Source organism: Microcaecilia unicolor, chromosome 1 (genome assembly GCF_901765095.1).
Source record: "Microcaecilia unicolor chromosome 1, aMicUni1.1, whole genome shotgun sequence".
Taxonomy (NCBI): domain Eukaryota; kingdom Metazoa; phylum Chordata; class Amphibia; order Gymnophiona; family Siphonopidae; genus Microcaecilia; species Microcaecilia unicolor.
Window position 1 is genome coordinate 74,012,409 of NC_044031.1, and position 15,651 is coordinate 74,028,059.

General features: G+C 49.7%; 1 protein-coding gene across 1 annotated transcript in view; it reads left to right on the plus strand.

The window, feature by feature from the left end:
- Positions 1 to 15,651, plus strand: part of DPP6 (dipeptidyl peptidase like 6) — a 931,600-nt gene that overhangs the window by 770,669 nt on the left and 145,280 nt on the right. The window contains 1 exon segment of the mRNA XM_030198448.1: positions 4,648 to 4,771. Coding sequence (XP_030054308.1) covers positions 4,648 to 4,771 — 124 coding nt within the window.

Here is a 15,651-nt window from a genome sequence, read left to right on the forward strand (position 1 = left end):
GTACACAGATACCATCCATATTTTCCCAGCCCCTCCCAGCACCAATAGCATTCACTTTTTTACAGCTCCCTCCGTCCATGGCATTCACCTTTTTTTTTACAGCCCCCTTCCCTCCCTCCACAGAATCCACCTTTTTTCACAGCTCCCTCCCTCCACAGCATCCACCTTTCTTTAAAGTCCTCCTCCCTCCCTCCCTCCAGAACATCCACCTTTTTACAGCCCCCGCCCTCCCTTCACTGCATCCAACTTTTTTCACAACTCCTTCCCTCCCTCCCTCTTCCCTCTACGACACCCTTTTTTTCACAGCCCCCCTCCCTCCCTCGTTAGAATCTACTTTTTTTACAGCCCCCCACCCTCCCTTCCTCCACAGCATCCACCTTTTTTACAGCCTCCTCCCTCCCTCCTTCCCTGCACCTGCACACCATCCTTACTTTTTTTTCAGCCATCCCTACAACTCACCTGTGAGGTAGGAGGAGGAGGAGGAGCTGCACAGAAGTAACCTCTTGGGGAAGGAAAGAATCCCCCACTGCCACTGTGCTGGGCCAGTGCCTGCTTTTACCCTCAGAGTGAAAAAATGTTGAATTCTGCAAGGCTGCAGAATTCTGCACTCCAAAGCAGTGGCGTACCAAGGGGGTGGTGGTGGGGGCGGTCCGCCCCGGGTGCATGCAGCTGGGGGGGGGGTGCCGCACGCCTGTTGGCTGAGTCCATTTGTTCCCTCCCTGCTGCTCCCTCTGCGCGGAACAGGTTACTTCCTGTTCCGGGGCAGAGGGAGCAGCAGGGAGGGAACGAGCGGACTCAGCCAACAGGCGCGCGGCACCCCCCACCCCCCAGCAGGTAAAAATGCACCCGGGGGGGAGAGAGGGTGTAATTTCGCCGGTGGGGGGCTAATTTTGCCGGTGGATGGGGGGGCTGCGCTGTACCCAGGGGGGGGCGCATCGGCGATCCGCCCCGGGTGTCAGGCAGCCTAGGAATGCCACTGCTCCACAGTCATGTAGAATTCTGGCAAGAGTAATATCTGTGTTATATGAATGTTTTTTCCATGCTGTCTTCTGAGCAGGGACCGTCCTTAGTTATTAATTTGTACAGCGCTGCGTAACCCTAGTAGCGCTCTAGAAATGTTAAGTAGTAGTAGTAGTAGTATTATGGTACCATACATATACTGCTGACATTTATCATATTTATGTTATATGATTGTTTTACAGTGTTGTTAAATATGTATATTTCTGATACTGTATCATGTTAGTCTTATTACTAAGGTTCAAGTTTCTATCATTGATTGAATTTATGCTTATGTTTGATCATTTTACTATTATGGAGTGGAGGAGTAGCCTAGTGGTTAGTGCAGTGGACTTTGATCCTGGGGAACTGAGTTCAAGTCCCACTGCAGCTCCTTGTGACTCTGGGCAAGTCACTTAACCCTCCATTGCCCCTGGTACAAAATAAGTACCTGAATATATGTAAACTGCTTTGAATGTAGTTGCAAAAACCTCAGCAAGGTAGTATATCAAGTGTAATTGAATACGCTGAGCTGTTTTTCCTGCATTGGCAGTGGATTACAATTGTAGCAGAAGCCTTGCTTTCATTCTCTTTGAGCTTAATATTCATATATCTATATATCACAAGACTCCTGAAGAAGGTAAGGTGTCTGTAGCGCCGAAACAAGGCTATGTTGAGTCGAGTGTATATTTAAATAAAGAGATTGTTCCTAACCTACGTCACCTACTAGTGTTCTTCAAGAGCCTACTCCCCCTTTCCTCAGATATCAAGTCCCAGTCCCATTTCCCTTTCCCATTATTATGCCATTAACAAAATTGTGTTATGTCAAGCTTAGAGGCAAACCAAAACCAGTGGTTTGCTTCCAGCTGAAACTGAATTTGCAACTGAAATCCACCACTCAGTTTCAGCCTATACCAAAACTGTGGGCTCACCCCCGCCCCCCTGCTGCCGTCGCAAACCTGTCCCCCTGAGACAGCTTCCCCCTAATAGAAAACCATTCCCTCCCCACCAAGTCTGCCCCTGCCATAGGCCCTCCCCAGATATACCTTTTAAAAGCCCTGGTGGTCTACTGGCTTCTTTGGGGCAAGGGCATCCTGAGTTGCTTCTACCACTGCTGGCTGCATTGTGAAAATGGCAGCCACAACTTCTCATGGCAGCCTCAGGAGACTGCCACGGGAAGTCAATGCTGTCATTTTGGAATTGAAAATGGTATGAACAAGAGCAACTTCCTACTCATGCCATTTCCAGTTCCAAAATGGCGACCATGACCTCCCACGACAGTCTCACGAGCCTGCTGCAGAAAGTCTTGGCCGCCATTTTCGAACTGAGAACGGCATAAGCAGGAGCAACTTCCTGCTCATGCCATTCTGAATTCCAAAATGATGGCTACAACCTCCCATGACAGTCTCGTGAGGCCACCATGGGAAGTTATTGCCTCCATTTTCACAACGCAGCCAGCGGCAGCAGAAGCAACTCGAGATGCTCTGGACCCAAAGGGGCCACTAGACCACCAGGTTTTTAAGAAGTTAGGCCTGGGAAAGGTGGAGTTAATGGGCAGCCCACAGAGGGAATAGGTTTTCTGTGAGGGGGAGGCTGGCTCGGGGGGAGAATGGGCTTGTGGTTGTGGGGTAGGGGCAATGGTTTTGGTTTCCAGTGAAAACGCACAGGCGATTTAGGCCGAAACCCAAACCCAGATTTCAGCTCAGTTTTGATGCCAAAACCGAAACTGCAATTCGGTCAGCCTCTAATCAAGATGTGCCTACTGTACACTGCCTTGAGTGAATCTCTTCATAAATAAATTTAATAAATCCCAATAAATAAATAAATAAAATATTTAACAGAAGCATAAGTAACTATACTTTACAAGGTAATTGAACTGTGAAAGTGGAACCCACAGCTATCACCTCTTGGCACATAGCAAGAAATTTCTTTCTAGAATCTTGAATTACTCTATAGACATAAGAAAATATTTTTTTCTCTTTTCCTAAAGAACAGACACAAGATGTTATCATAGTCACTGGGAAACACAAAGAGGGGCATAATCAAAAGGGGCGCCCATGTTTTCCTGAGGACGCCCTCACAGGATGTCCCAGCGAAGGGGCGGGGAAACCCATATTATCGAAACAAGATGGGCGTCCATCTTTCGTTTCAATAATATGGTCAGGGACGCCCAAATCGCAAAATTTAGGTCGACCTTAGAGATGTTCCTCGATTTTCGGCGATAATGGAAACCGAGGACGCACATCTCAGAAACTACCAAATCCAAGCTGTTTGGTTGTGGGAGGAGCCAGCATTTGTAGTGCACTGGTCCCCCTGACATGCCAAGACACCAACCAGGCACCCTAGGAGGCACTGTAGTGGACTTCAGAAATTGCTCCCAGGTGCATAGCTCCCTTACCTTGTGTGCTGAGCCCCCCAAAACCTCCCAAAACCCACTCCCCACAACTGTACACCACTACCATAGCCCTTAGGGGTGAAGGGGGGCACCTACATGTGGGTACAGAGGGTTTGTGGTGGGTTTTGAAGGACTCACATTTACCACCACAAGTGTAACAGGTAGGGGGGGGGGGTGAGCCTGGGTCCGCCTGCCTGAAGTGCACTGCACCCATTAAAACTGCTCCAGGGACATGCATACTGCTGTCATGGAGGTGGGTATGATATCTGATGCTGGCATAGAGGCTGGAAAAAATATTTAAAAAATTTTTTTTGAGGGGGTTAGTGACCACTGGGGAAGTAAGGGGAGGTCATCCCCGATTCCCTCCAGTGGTCATCTGGTCATTTAGGGCACATTTTTGTGGCTTGGTCATAAGAAAAAAAGGACCAGGTAAAGTCATCCAAGTGTTTGTCAGGGATGCCCTTCTTTTTTCCATTATCGGTCAAAGACGCCCATGTGCTAAGCACACCCCAGTCCTGCCTTTGCTACACCTCCGACACGCCCCCGTGAACTTTGGTCATCCCCGCGACAGAAAGCAGTTGAGGATGCCCAAAATTGGCTTTCGATTACGCCGATTTGGGCTACCCTGTAAGAAGGACACCCATCTTGCGATTTGTGTCGAAAGATGGGCGCCCTTCTCTTTCGAAAATAAGCCTGAAAGGTTATTAATAGGGTGATCCTCATAGACATCTCCTCTATTGATTTCTCCAAATAGGAAGTCAAGTTTAGATCATCTCCTAAAGCATCTTTATTGACAAAGCCTTGAAGTACCCCTGATATATGGCTAAATTAGAGGATGCATTACTGAGTTCACAGCTTACTGCTCATTTGATAGTTTTCTTTTTTCACTTTTCCTGTACCCAGATCCAGGGTAGTGTCTCCCCTTTTCTTAATAGTGGACTATTGTTTATGTTTATTACCAATTGTTTATCTTTTCTCTGTGTATACTTATGTTGCTTATATATTTGTTAATCGGTATTATGAAAAATATTTGTTTTCCTGTATGGAATTTATAAAATGCTAACAAAAAATACATCTATAAAATATATTTTTTAAATCATTAAATTATAAAATATTATCTAGCAACTTCTACTTCTTTAGTAATTCAAGACTTTGCTTATGATTTTCATTGTCAAATGAGAAGATTGTACCACATTTTGTTTAGACAATACTAAAAGATTGTAATTTTAAAGAATGTTTTTCTTGTCTTTTTTTAGGGAGTACTATGTGACAATGGTAAAATGGGCAACTAGTACCAAAGTGGCAGTGAACTGGTTAAACAGGGCACAAAACGTTTCAGTCCTAACCCTCTGTGATGCCACCACAGGAGTCTGTGTAAAGGTACGTGATTTCACCCAAATAGCTTTTCGCTTAAAGTTTTCTTTTATGCTATAGGAAAGTAATGGGGATGTGGATTTGTTTTTAGATGAATGCTAAAATGCAACAAATAAGAGCATTTTCAGTTTGTGTACCTTAAACAAAATGGCGTTAGAACTGGAACACGTCAAAAACTTATTTGTGTCTATTTGTTTTTCTGGCACCATTGCAGTCTATGGGGCCATTCATAACATAGCCACTATGGGGGAAGTGAAGAAGAACGAAATAGGAGTCACTCAACCAATCATGTTGAAACCTTTGGACAAACAGCCAAACAAGCTTATCCTTGCCTAATGTCTCTCAAATCCCATGGCTCATGATGTCAGCAAAAGATACTAGAAGTGCCACAGATCCAGTACATTTTTCTTCTTGCATTCAGATAGATGATAGGAAAATTCTGGTTTCAGAACATTACTTTGTTAAAGTCAAAAAGGGATAAAAAAAAAATAAGGAAAGTATCCAAAGAGCACAGATGGGTTTCAGAGAGAGAGGGGGGGGGGGGGCACCAGGACTAGGTATGTGTGTTTACCTCTAGCAGGTGACTTTCTCTTCTGGTTGAGCCCTTTGGTACTCACCAGTTGCTAAAACTTAAAAGCTCAAGCCCACAGTGTTTCTGTCTGAGTTAGTGCTAGTTGCTAGTCATTAAATAGTAAGAGGCTGAAGAAGTAAAGGAATGTGGCTTCTGAATAAAATTTAGTCTTTCTATCACTAACACAATTTAGTATGTTCCAACCACCCATAATCAAGAGTGACAGAAGACAAGGCTACGTATATGAGAAATACAGCTTCTTTATTTCTTTTTCAAATACAGATTTAATTAATAATTTCTCATGGGAGAACGGCTCTGCTGTACAAAGGTATTATCTGAACCCATCTCTCCAAAGTAATGATCTGGATCAGCTGTTTATATACTAGTGCTTCACATTACTTTAGCGCTTATCTTCCTCAGAGATCATTCTGTTCTCTGTTCTCACTATCTATTTTCCCTTAAGTTGCTAATCCACATTCTCTTGTTTATTTACACTGGCCTCCGTCTCATGGCTGCTTGCACGCAAGAATGTCTTTTCAGATCATGAGTCTCCGGCTCACATGCTTATCAGCTTTTGCCTTTTTACTCTGTCCAGTTTCAAAGTGCCCTTTCGCTTTGTTTCAAGATGAACACTCGTGCTCATTATTTACACTTCCTATCTAAGTAGCAGCCATGCCTAATTCCACTTAGCTTCTGAGATCAGACAGACTCAGGGTGATGTAATCACAGGCTAGAGCTCTTTAGTAATAGATGACAAATAGAATTGGTAGCCCACCCAGAAACTTTCACAATAAACTTGTCAAAGGACATGGCAGAATAGTTCTTGTGTTCAAGTTGTCTCATGGAACTGATTAGAAAAGGTGCACCATTAGAGAAACAATTAGAACAAGTCATACTGAAGGCCTAGTGTGTGCTAAGTGCCCTGTGGCCCGTAGGTATAAAATGAGCTGTGTAGCACTTAGCACACGCTAATGTCTGTTAGCGCGTGCTAAGCTTTAGTAAGAGGGCCCCAACATCAGGAAGAGACTTGCAATGGCTTGAAAGTGTGGGTGGAAACTGTGGCTCCTTTTTTTACTTGAGGATACTGTGCTGGGGGGGAGGTTAAAAATATATCAGATATCTAGGTCCACCAACAGCACTAGTGAAGAGGAACAGAGGTGGTAGTCTTTGATCATGTGTAGTCCACCAGCCAAACTAAAGAAAAACTTTACGAGGGAAGTACCAACAAATGCAGCTTCCAGTGAAAATGTGAAACACCAGTTGTCTGCTCCCATAGTCCCACAGGGCAAAAGAAAGCAGAGACAATACAAGGAGGGGGCAGGAGACCCAAGCCAGTATAGTACAGTAGCAGGTACACCATGCTCCCTGCTGAAAAATGTATGGTGTAGATTTTTGTAGTTACAGAATCAAATGAACTTTCATATGAGGGATTTTTAGGATCATCAGATATTGAATATTTTGTGGTTGAGAAGGGCATGGAATAGCTAGGGGCAAAAGCGTAGCTAGGGTGAGTGCAAGGGGAGCAGATCAGCCCTTCAGCTTCACACTGACGCCTATTTTACAAAATGTCTGCTCCCCCTGACATCAAAACCCGGCTACACTTCTGGCTAGGGGGTAGTATTCCCTGGTGACAGACACTGTATTACATTAAACACTGGCTATGATTTTTAATTTAAGACATATATTTAGTGCTCCAACAAGACAATACAAATAACTTAGCTATAACTTAATGACTGTGGTATGACTAATCTGTCATAGGGAAGAATCTTCCTCAGTGACTTCTCAACTTCTTGACTTTATAGAGAGTCACAAAAATATTTTAATGAAAATCCAAACTTATCTTTAAGGTCAACGTCACAATCGATTCAATCCCAGTCTGGTCCAACGCGTTTTGAGTTCCTGCTTCAATACACCTTATCTTGTGCATTCAGTTTAAGCTTGCTTGTGCAGACTCCGCTATCACATATAGTCAACAGCACTGAATGTACATGGAGTGCATTCACCATCATCACAATTGACGTTATACCATACCAAATACATTTCACAATTAGAGAATTTATTCCACGCAAAACATGTAGCACACACTCAATAGTGGAATAACCCATATTGTTCACCATGAGAAATCAATATACTCTAATCATGACAAAATTTCTGTTTAGTTGGAGGGAAAAGGCCTCAGATTCAGGTGGAAATGCTCCTTAGTAGATTTGGGAACTTATTCAATATCCTAACTACTTCAAGCACTTTTCTGTCATTGGCCCAAAAAAACCTCCAAACCAAATCCAATAGTCATGAATTGTTTCTTCTTTATATTTTTATTCTTATATGCAATAAAGATTCCTCAGTTTGTGCCAGAACATCCTATATAATAATTCTCACCTCCAACGTTCTGAGGCTGCCTGGAACCGTGGTTTCTGGCCAGAGCTGCTCAGGAAAGTGGAGTAGATAAAAGTGACGTCATTCCTGAAGTGCCACTGATTGGCTGCGCCTCCAGCCCAATACACGGCAACAAAACGTGACCAACCAGCACGAAACAGCGATCCAAGCAAACGGCGACCCAGCCAGCAGCAAACAGCGACCCAGGCAGGGGGAGGCGTGTTTCCCTACTCCTCCCCCTGCCTAGGAATCGCTGCAGACTGCCTGCCAACCTACAGAACTAACCGCCTTTAATTGGAGAGCACGAAGAGGGAGGGCGGCGACACGGCGAACGAGCATCGGAGAGGACAAAGAGGGAGAGCGGCGACACGGCGAGTGGAGGAGGCGGGTGAGGGCTCAGGGCGGGGGTCAGGGTCCAGTAGTGTCGAGTCAGAGGAGGGGGGAGGGAAAGCGCAGCGGGTCCGATTCCAGCGCGGCCGTCATCCCCGTTCACTCAAAAGAAAGCAAGCAAACCTATGACATGCTGCAGGACGTTCAATAGACAGGAGTGGAAGTGAACAAAACAAGTCTATGGTAAGCAAGGAAGCCCATTGGTTAATCTCTGATTCCACTCCGTCATTCCTATACACTCAAAAAAAAAAAAGGAAACCTAGGAGCTGCTTCTCATTGTCGTTTTTACAGCTGTTTCCACTGGACAAAAGGAGTGGGGAGACACACAGACCCTGCAACTGGGAAAAAGGGAGGGGGGACCCTGCAACTGGGAAAAAAGGAGGAAGGGATGGAGGGGGGACCCTGCAACTGGAAGGAAGGAAGGAAGGGCACCCCTGCAAATGGGAGGGGGGACACCCCTGCAAATGGGAGACATACCGGGGGGGGGATGACCCTGGAACTAGGAGAGAGGGGGTGGCCCTGGCACACACTCTCATTCTCACACACACACTCGCACCCAGTCTCACTCTCTCTATCACACACACACACACCCGCACATTCACACTCTCTCAAACATACACACTCCGAGGAAAACCTTGCTAGTGCCCATTTCCTTTAAAACAGAAATGGGCCTTTTTTACTAGTATATTCATATATTCATATGTGGGAAGAGAAAAAGCACTTAGCTTCGTATAGATAGACAATGCAGATGGGGACCCATTTCATCTTCGCTTTGTCAACATAAGACCATAGTTGCACGCCTAAATGTAGGCGCAAGCATCTAATGTATGCTAGTTCAAAGGCTGGTATAAATACTCATGCCTAACTGTAGGAAGTTTGGTACATAACTGCTAATATTCTAGAACCCACATAAGTGCTAGGCACGCCTCCTGACTCGCCCATTCCCCTCCCAAGACTACACCCTCATAACAATTGTACATGATGGATTGTACGAGTGCAATGTGCAGAATCTTGACTAAGAGCACTTATATGCATAACTGCTAATTAGTACCAGTTAGCACTAATTAATACAAATTATTGGCAATAATTGAGAGTTAATGCCAAGTAGCAGCTAATTATTTACACACACAACTGACAGCATTGCATAATTTATGCATACAGGTTTGTGTGCTAAGCATAAAATTATCTGTGCAACTTTATAGGATTAGGGGGGTGTGGGGGGGCGCACCAGTAGCACGGTACATTTGGGCTATGCTGCACACACAGGTAATGGATGATAGCCATAGTGAGGCCCATATCTGATTCCATTTTAATTTAATTTATTTTATATTTTAACTAGGGAAAAAGGCCCGTTTCTGACACAAATGAAACGGGCGCTAGCAAGGTTTTCCTCTGAGTGTGTATGTTTGAGAGAATGTGTGTGAGAGTGACTGTGAGAGAGAGAGAGTGAATCTGCGAGTGTGTGTGTGACAGAGAGAGTGAGGCTGGGTGCGAGTGTGTCTGTGAGAGAGTGTGTGTGTGAGAATGAGAGTGTGTGCCAGGGGCCCCCCTCCCTCCCAGTTCCAGGGTCATCCACCCCCTCCCTTCCTTCTAGTTCCAGGGTGTTCCCCCCCTCCTTCACTCCCTCCCAGTTCCAGGGCCTCCCCTCCCTCCCAGTTCCAGGGTCGTCCACCCCCCTCCCTCCCTCCCAGTTCCAGGGTGTTTCCCCCTCCTTCCCTCCCTCCCAGTTCCAGGGTCGCCCTCCCTACCAGTTCCAGGGTCTCCCTCCCTCCCAGTTCCAGGGTCGCCCTCCCTCCCTCCCAGTTCTAGGGCCGGCCTCCCTCCCAGTTCCAGGGCCTCCCTCCCTACCAGTTCCAGGGTCTCCCTCCCTCCCAGTTCCAAGGTAATCCCCTTTCCAGGACCCCCGTCCCTCCCTCCCCCCGAGTTACATGCCCCCCATTCTCATTCGAGTTCCACACCCCCGCGCCTCCCTCCCTCCCTCGCTCCCCTTCGAGTTCCAGGCCCCTCCCCTTCAACTTGCAGGACGACCCCCCCTTCAACTTGCAGGACGACCCCCCTCCCCTCCCCTTCCCTTCGACTTGCAGGACAACTCCCCCCTTCGACTTGCATGACGACGACCCCCCTCCCCTTCGACTTGCAGGATGACGACCCCCCTCCCTCCCTCCTCCTCCGATTTCCATGCCCCCGCGCTTCCCTCCCTCTCTCTTTCTGCCCTCCAAGCACGACTTGTCCTCCGGCAGCCCCTCGCCTTCCTTAGTGCTGGCTGTATTTTAAAAAATCTTACCTTGGGGTGTGGCGTCCACAGTGAAGGCTAGCGGTGCTTCAGACTGAGTTTGCATGTGTCTGAGCTCTGCCTCTGGTCCCACCCTCATTTCCTGTTTCCAGAAGGGCGGAACCAGTGGCAGAGGTGACACACATGCGAGGGCAGTCTGAAGCGCCGACTTCTTGAATGCGAGTCAGTTCTGGCAGAATTCACAGCTCCTGAGAGAGAGGGGTCTTACTATATAAGGCTTTAAGCCCTCCCCAAATGTACTGGAAATGTCTGAATTCTCTCAGAGGACCTGTTTGACACTCGTGATTGGGAACCATGAAAACCCCTTTTATCCATGGCGAATCAAGGCACTGAGAGGTTGGTGCTGCTCGTCTTCATGCCAGCCCTATTCAACCACCAGGCTGCAGCTGCAAAGAACCTTGAAGCACATGGTAGCTTACAAGACAAGCAAAATCATGACGTGCTTCTCATGTAAAAGAACCTTAAGAGAATGTGTCTGAAGTAGGTCAGGGGGAGAGAAAAGAATCTGGCTAACTTCATGTTGTATATTTTCTGTCATTCACCTTATTTATATTGGGGTGGTGCATGGTAAAGTTATTTCTCCGAGGACAAGCAGGCTGCTTGTTCTCACTGATAGGGTGACGTCCACGGCAGCCCCTCCAATCGGAATCTTCACTAGCAAAGTCCTTTGCTAGCCCTCGCGCGCCCGCGCGCACCGCGCATGCGCGGCCGTCTTCCCGCCCGAAACCGGCTCGAGCCGGCCAGTCTTCTTTTGTCCGCACTCGGTACGGTCGTATTTTTCGCCGTGTCGAGCCCCGGAGAGTCGACCTCGCGCGTCCATATTGTTGAACGTGTTTTTTCTTCATAAAAGCTTTCCTTGTACTCGGGAAGTGCTCCGGAACCCCTCCACCGGGTTTCGTTTCAATCCTCCCCGTTTTCCAGCTTTTGGCCCCGATAAGTTTTCTTTCGTCGTCGGGGTAGGCCTCTTTTCGGCCTCGGTCGAGATTTTCTCCCTCTAAAGTTTTTGGTGCTCTTTTTCCGTCATTTCGGACTTTGATTTCGCCGGCGTGATTTTTCCGCCCATGACATCGAAGCCTTCCAGCGGCTTCAAGAAGTGCACCCAGTGCGCCCGGGTTATCTCGCTCACTGATCGACACTCGTCGTGTCTTCAGTGTCTGGGGGCCGAGCACCGCCCTCAGAACTGTAGTCTGTGTTCCCTGCTTCAAAGGCGGACTCAGGTAGCGAGACTAGCCCAGTGGAACGTTTTGTTCTCGGGCTCTTCGTCGGCATCGGCACCGGGATCTTCGAGTGCATCGACGTCGTCAGCGTCCAGACCATCTTCCTCGGCCGCCCTTGCATCGAGTGCATCGAGGCATCGGGCCTCTGCATCGGCGCCGAGACATCGGATAGCTGCATCGACGTCGGTGGTACCGGGACCTCGTCTGCTGATGTCGTCGGACGGTGGTGCATCGTCAGGAGTGCAGGTGAGGGCTGTCCATTCCCCTGCTGGTGGTGGTGAGCCTTCGGGTGGGTCTCCTCCCACCCTGAGGGCTCCTGCGGTACAGCCCCCCCGAGACCGACCTTCTTCGGCCTCGGCCCCGAGGAAGCGACGGATGGATTCTACGTCCTCCTCGTCGGTGCCGGGGAGCTCCGGTGACATGCTTCGGAAGAAGTCGAAGAAGCATCGACACCGGTCTCCTCCCCGCGTCGGCACCGAGAGCTCTGGGTCGCCGAGGGATTCGGCACCCAGCAGGCATCGGCACCGAGAGGACCGCTCACCCTCTGTCCAAGAGGTGTCGATGCGCTCCACTCTGGACAGCCCGGAACAGCCTCCTCGCCCGGAACAGGTCCTGACGTCGACGCCTGCATCGACCTCACAGCCTTTCTCTGCAGCCGCTCTAAACGAAAGCCTCCGGGCCGTTCTCCCAGAGATTCTGGGAGAGCTGTTGCGCCCTACCCCTCCGGTACCGGCGGTGCTTGCGCCTCCGGTACCGTCGAGCGTGGCGCCGGCTGGCCCATCGCCCAGGTTGAGGTCCCCGAGTCGAGCAGGGCGAGGTTGCAGACACAGGTTCGTGAACTTGTGTCTGACACCGAGGGTGAGGCCTCGTGGGAGGAAGAGGAAGATCCTAGATATTTCTCTGACGAGGAGTCTGAGGGTCTTCCTTCTGATCCCACTCCCTCTCCTGAAAGACAGCTTTCTCCTCCCGAGAGTCTGTCTTTTGCTTCCTTTGTCCGGGAGATGTCTACGGCCATCCCCTTCCCGGTGGTTGTGGAGGACGAGCCCAGGGCTGAAATGTTTGAGCTCCTGGACTATCCTTCTCCACCTAAGGAAGCGTCCACCGTTCCCTTGCACCATGTCCTAAAAAAGACATTGCTTGCGAACTGGACGAAACCCTTAACTAATCCCCACATTCCCAAGAAGATCGAGTCCCAGTACCGGATCCATGGGGACCCAGAGCTGATGCGCACTCAGTTGCCTCACGACTCTGGAGTTGTGGATTTGGCCCTAAAGAAGGCTAAGAGTTCTAGGGAACATGCTTCGGCGCCCCCGGGCAAGGACGCTAGAACCTTAGACTCCTTTGGGAGGAAGGCCTACCATTCCTCTATGCTCGTGTCCAAGATCCAGTCTTACCAGCTCTACACGAGCATACACATGCGGAACAATGTGCGGCAGTTGGCGGGCTTGGTTGATGCTCTTCCCCCTGAGCAAGCCAAGCCTTTTCAGGAGGTGGTCAGGCAGCTGAAGGCGTGCAGAAAATTCCTGGCCAGAGGAGTTTATGACACTTTTGATGTTGCGTCCAGAGCCGCTGCTCAAGGTGTGGTGATGCGCAGGCTCTCATGGCTGCGTGCCGCCGACCTGGAGAATAGAATCCAGCAGCGAATTGCGGACTCGCCTTGCCGTGCGGACAACATTTTTGGCGAAAAAGTCGAACAGGTGGTAGAGTCTCTCCACCAGCGGGACACCGCATTCGACAAATTCGCCCGCCGGCAGCCTTCAGCTTCTACCTCTACAGGTAGACGATTTTTCGGGGGAAGGAAGACTGTTCCCTACTCTTCTGGCAAGCGTAGGTACAATCCTCCTTCCCGACAGCCTGCGGCCCAGGCTAAGCCCCAGCGCGCTCGCTCTCGTCAGCAGCGTGCGACTCAGCAAGGCCCCGCGGCGCCCCAGCAAAAGCAAGGGGCGAGCTTTTGACTGGCTCCAGCAGAGCATAGCCGACATCCAAGTGTCCGTGCCGGGCGACCTGCCGGTCGGAGGGAGGTTGAAAGCTTTTCACCGAAGGTGGCCTCTCATAACCTCCGATCAGTGGGTTCTGCAAATAGTCCGGCAGGGGTACACCCTCAATTTGACCTCAAAACCTCCAAATTGTCCACCGGGAGCTCAGTCTTACAGCTTCCAGCACAAGAGGGTACTTGCAGAGGAACTCTCCGCCCTTCTCAGCGCCAATGCGGTCGAGCCCGTGCCATCCGGGCAAGAAGGGCTGGGATTCTATTCCAGGTACTTCCTTGTGGAAAAGAAAACAGGGGGGATGCGTCCCATCCTAGACCTAAGGGCCCTGAACAAATATCTCGTAAAAGAAAAGTTCAGGATGCTTTCCCTGGGCACCCTTCTCCCCATGATTCAGCAAAACGATTGGCTATGCTCTCTGGACTTGAAGGATGCCTACACATATATCGATACTGCCAGCTCACAGACAGTATCTGCGATTTCAGTTGGGCACACGCCACTTCCAGTACTGTGTGCTACCCTTTGGGCTCGCCTCTGCGCCCAGGGTGTTCACAAAGTGCCTAGCTGTGGTAGCAGCGGCACTTCGCAGGCTGGGAGTACACGTGTTCCCATATCTCGACGATTGGCTGGTAAAGAACACGTCCGAGGCAGGAGCCCTGCAGTCCATGCAGATGACTATTCGCCTTCTGGAGCTACTGGGGTTTGTGATAAATTACCCAAAGTCCCATCTTCTTCCAGTGCAGAACCTCGAATTCATAGGAGCCCTGCTGGATTCTCGGACGGCTCGCGCCTATCTCCCAGAGACGAGAGCCAACAACTTGTTGTCCCTCGTCTCCCGGGTGCGGGCGTCCCAGCAGATCACAGCTCGGCAGATGTTGAGATTGCTGGGCCATATGGCCTCCACAGTTCACGTGACTCCCATGGCCCGCCTTCACATGAGATCTGCTCAATGGACCCTAGCCTCCCAGTGGTATCAGGCCGCTGGAGGTCTAGAGGACGTGATCCACCTGTCCACGAGTTTTCTCGAATCCCTGTATTGGTGGACGATTTGGACCAATTTGACTCTGGGACGTCCCTTCCAAATTCCTCAGCCACAAAAAGTGCTGACCACGGATGCGTCTCTCCTGGGATGGGGAGCTCATGTCGATGGGCTTCACACCCAAGGAAGCTGGTCCCTCCAAGAACGCGATCTACAGATCAATCTTCTGGAGTTACGAGCGATCTGGAACGCTCTGAAGGCTTTCAGAGATCGGCTGTCCCACCAAATTATTCAAATTCAGACAGACAACCAGGTTGCCATGTACTATGTAAACAAGCAGGGGGGCACCGGATCTCGCCCCCTGTGTCAGGAAGCCGTCAGCATGTGGACCTGGGCTCGCCGGTACGGCATGGTGCTCCAAGCCACATATCTGGCAGGCGTAAACAACAGTCTGGCCGACAGATTGAGCAGGATTATGCAACCTCACAAGTGGTCGCTCAGCTCCCGAGTGGTGCGCCAGATCTTCCAAGCGTGGGGCACCCCCTTGGTGGATCTCTTCGCATCTCGAGCAAACCACAAAGTCCCTCAGTTCTGTTCCAGGCTTCAGGCCACCGGCAGACTGGCGTCGGATGCCTTCCTCCTCGATTGGGGGGAGGGCCTGCTGTATGCTTATCCTCCCATTCCTCTGGTGGGGAAGACTTTGTTGAAACTCAAGCAAGACCGAGGCACCATGATCCTGATTGCTCCTTTTTGGCCGCGTCAGATCTGGTTCCCTCTTCTTCTGGAGTTATCCTCCGAAGAACCGTGGAGATTGGAGTGTTTTCCGACCCTCATCACGCAGGACGAAGGGGCTCTTCTGCATCCCAACCTCCGGTCCCTGGCTCTCACGGCCTGGATGTTGAGGGCGTAGATTTTGCCTCTTTGGGTCTGCCAGAGGGTGTCTCCCGTATCTTGCTTGCTTCCAGGAAAGACTCCACTAAGAGAAGTTACTTCTTTCATTGGAGGAGGTTTGCCGTCTGGTGTGACAGCAAGGCCCTAGATCCTCGCTCTTGTCCTACACAGACCCTGCTTG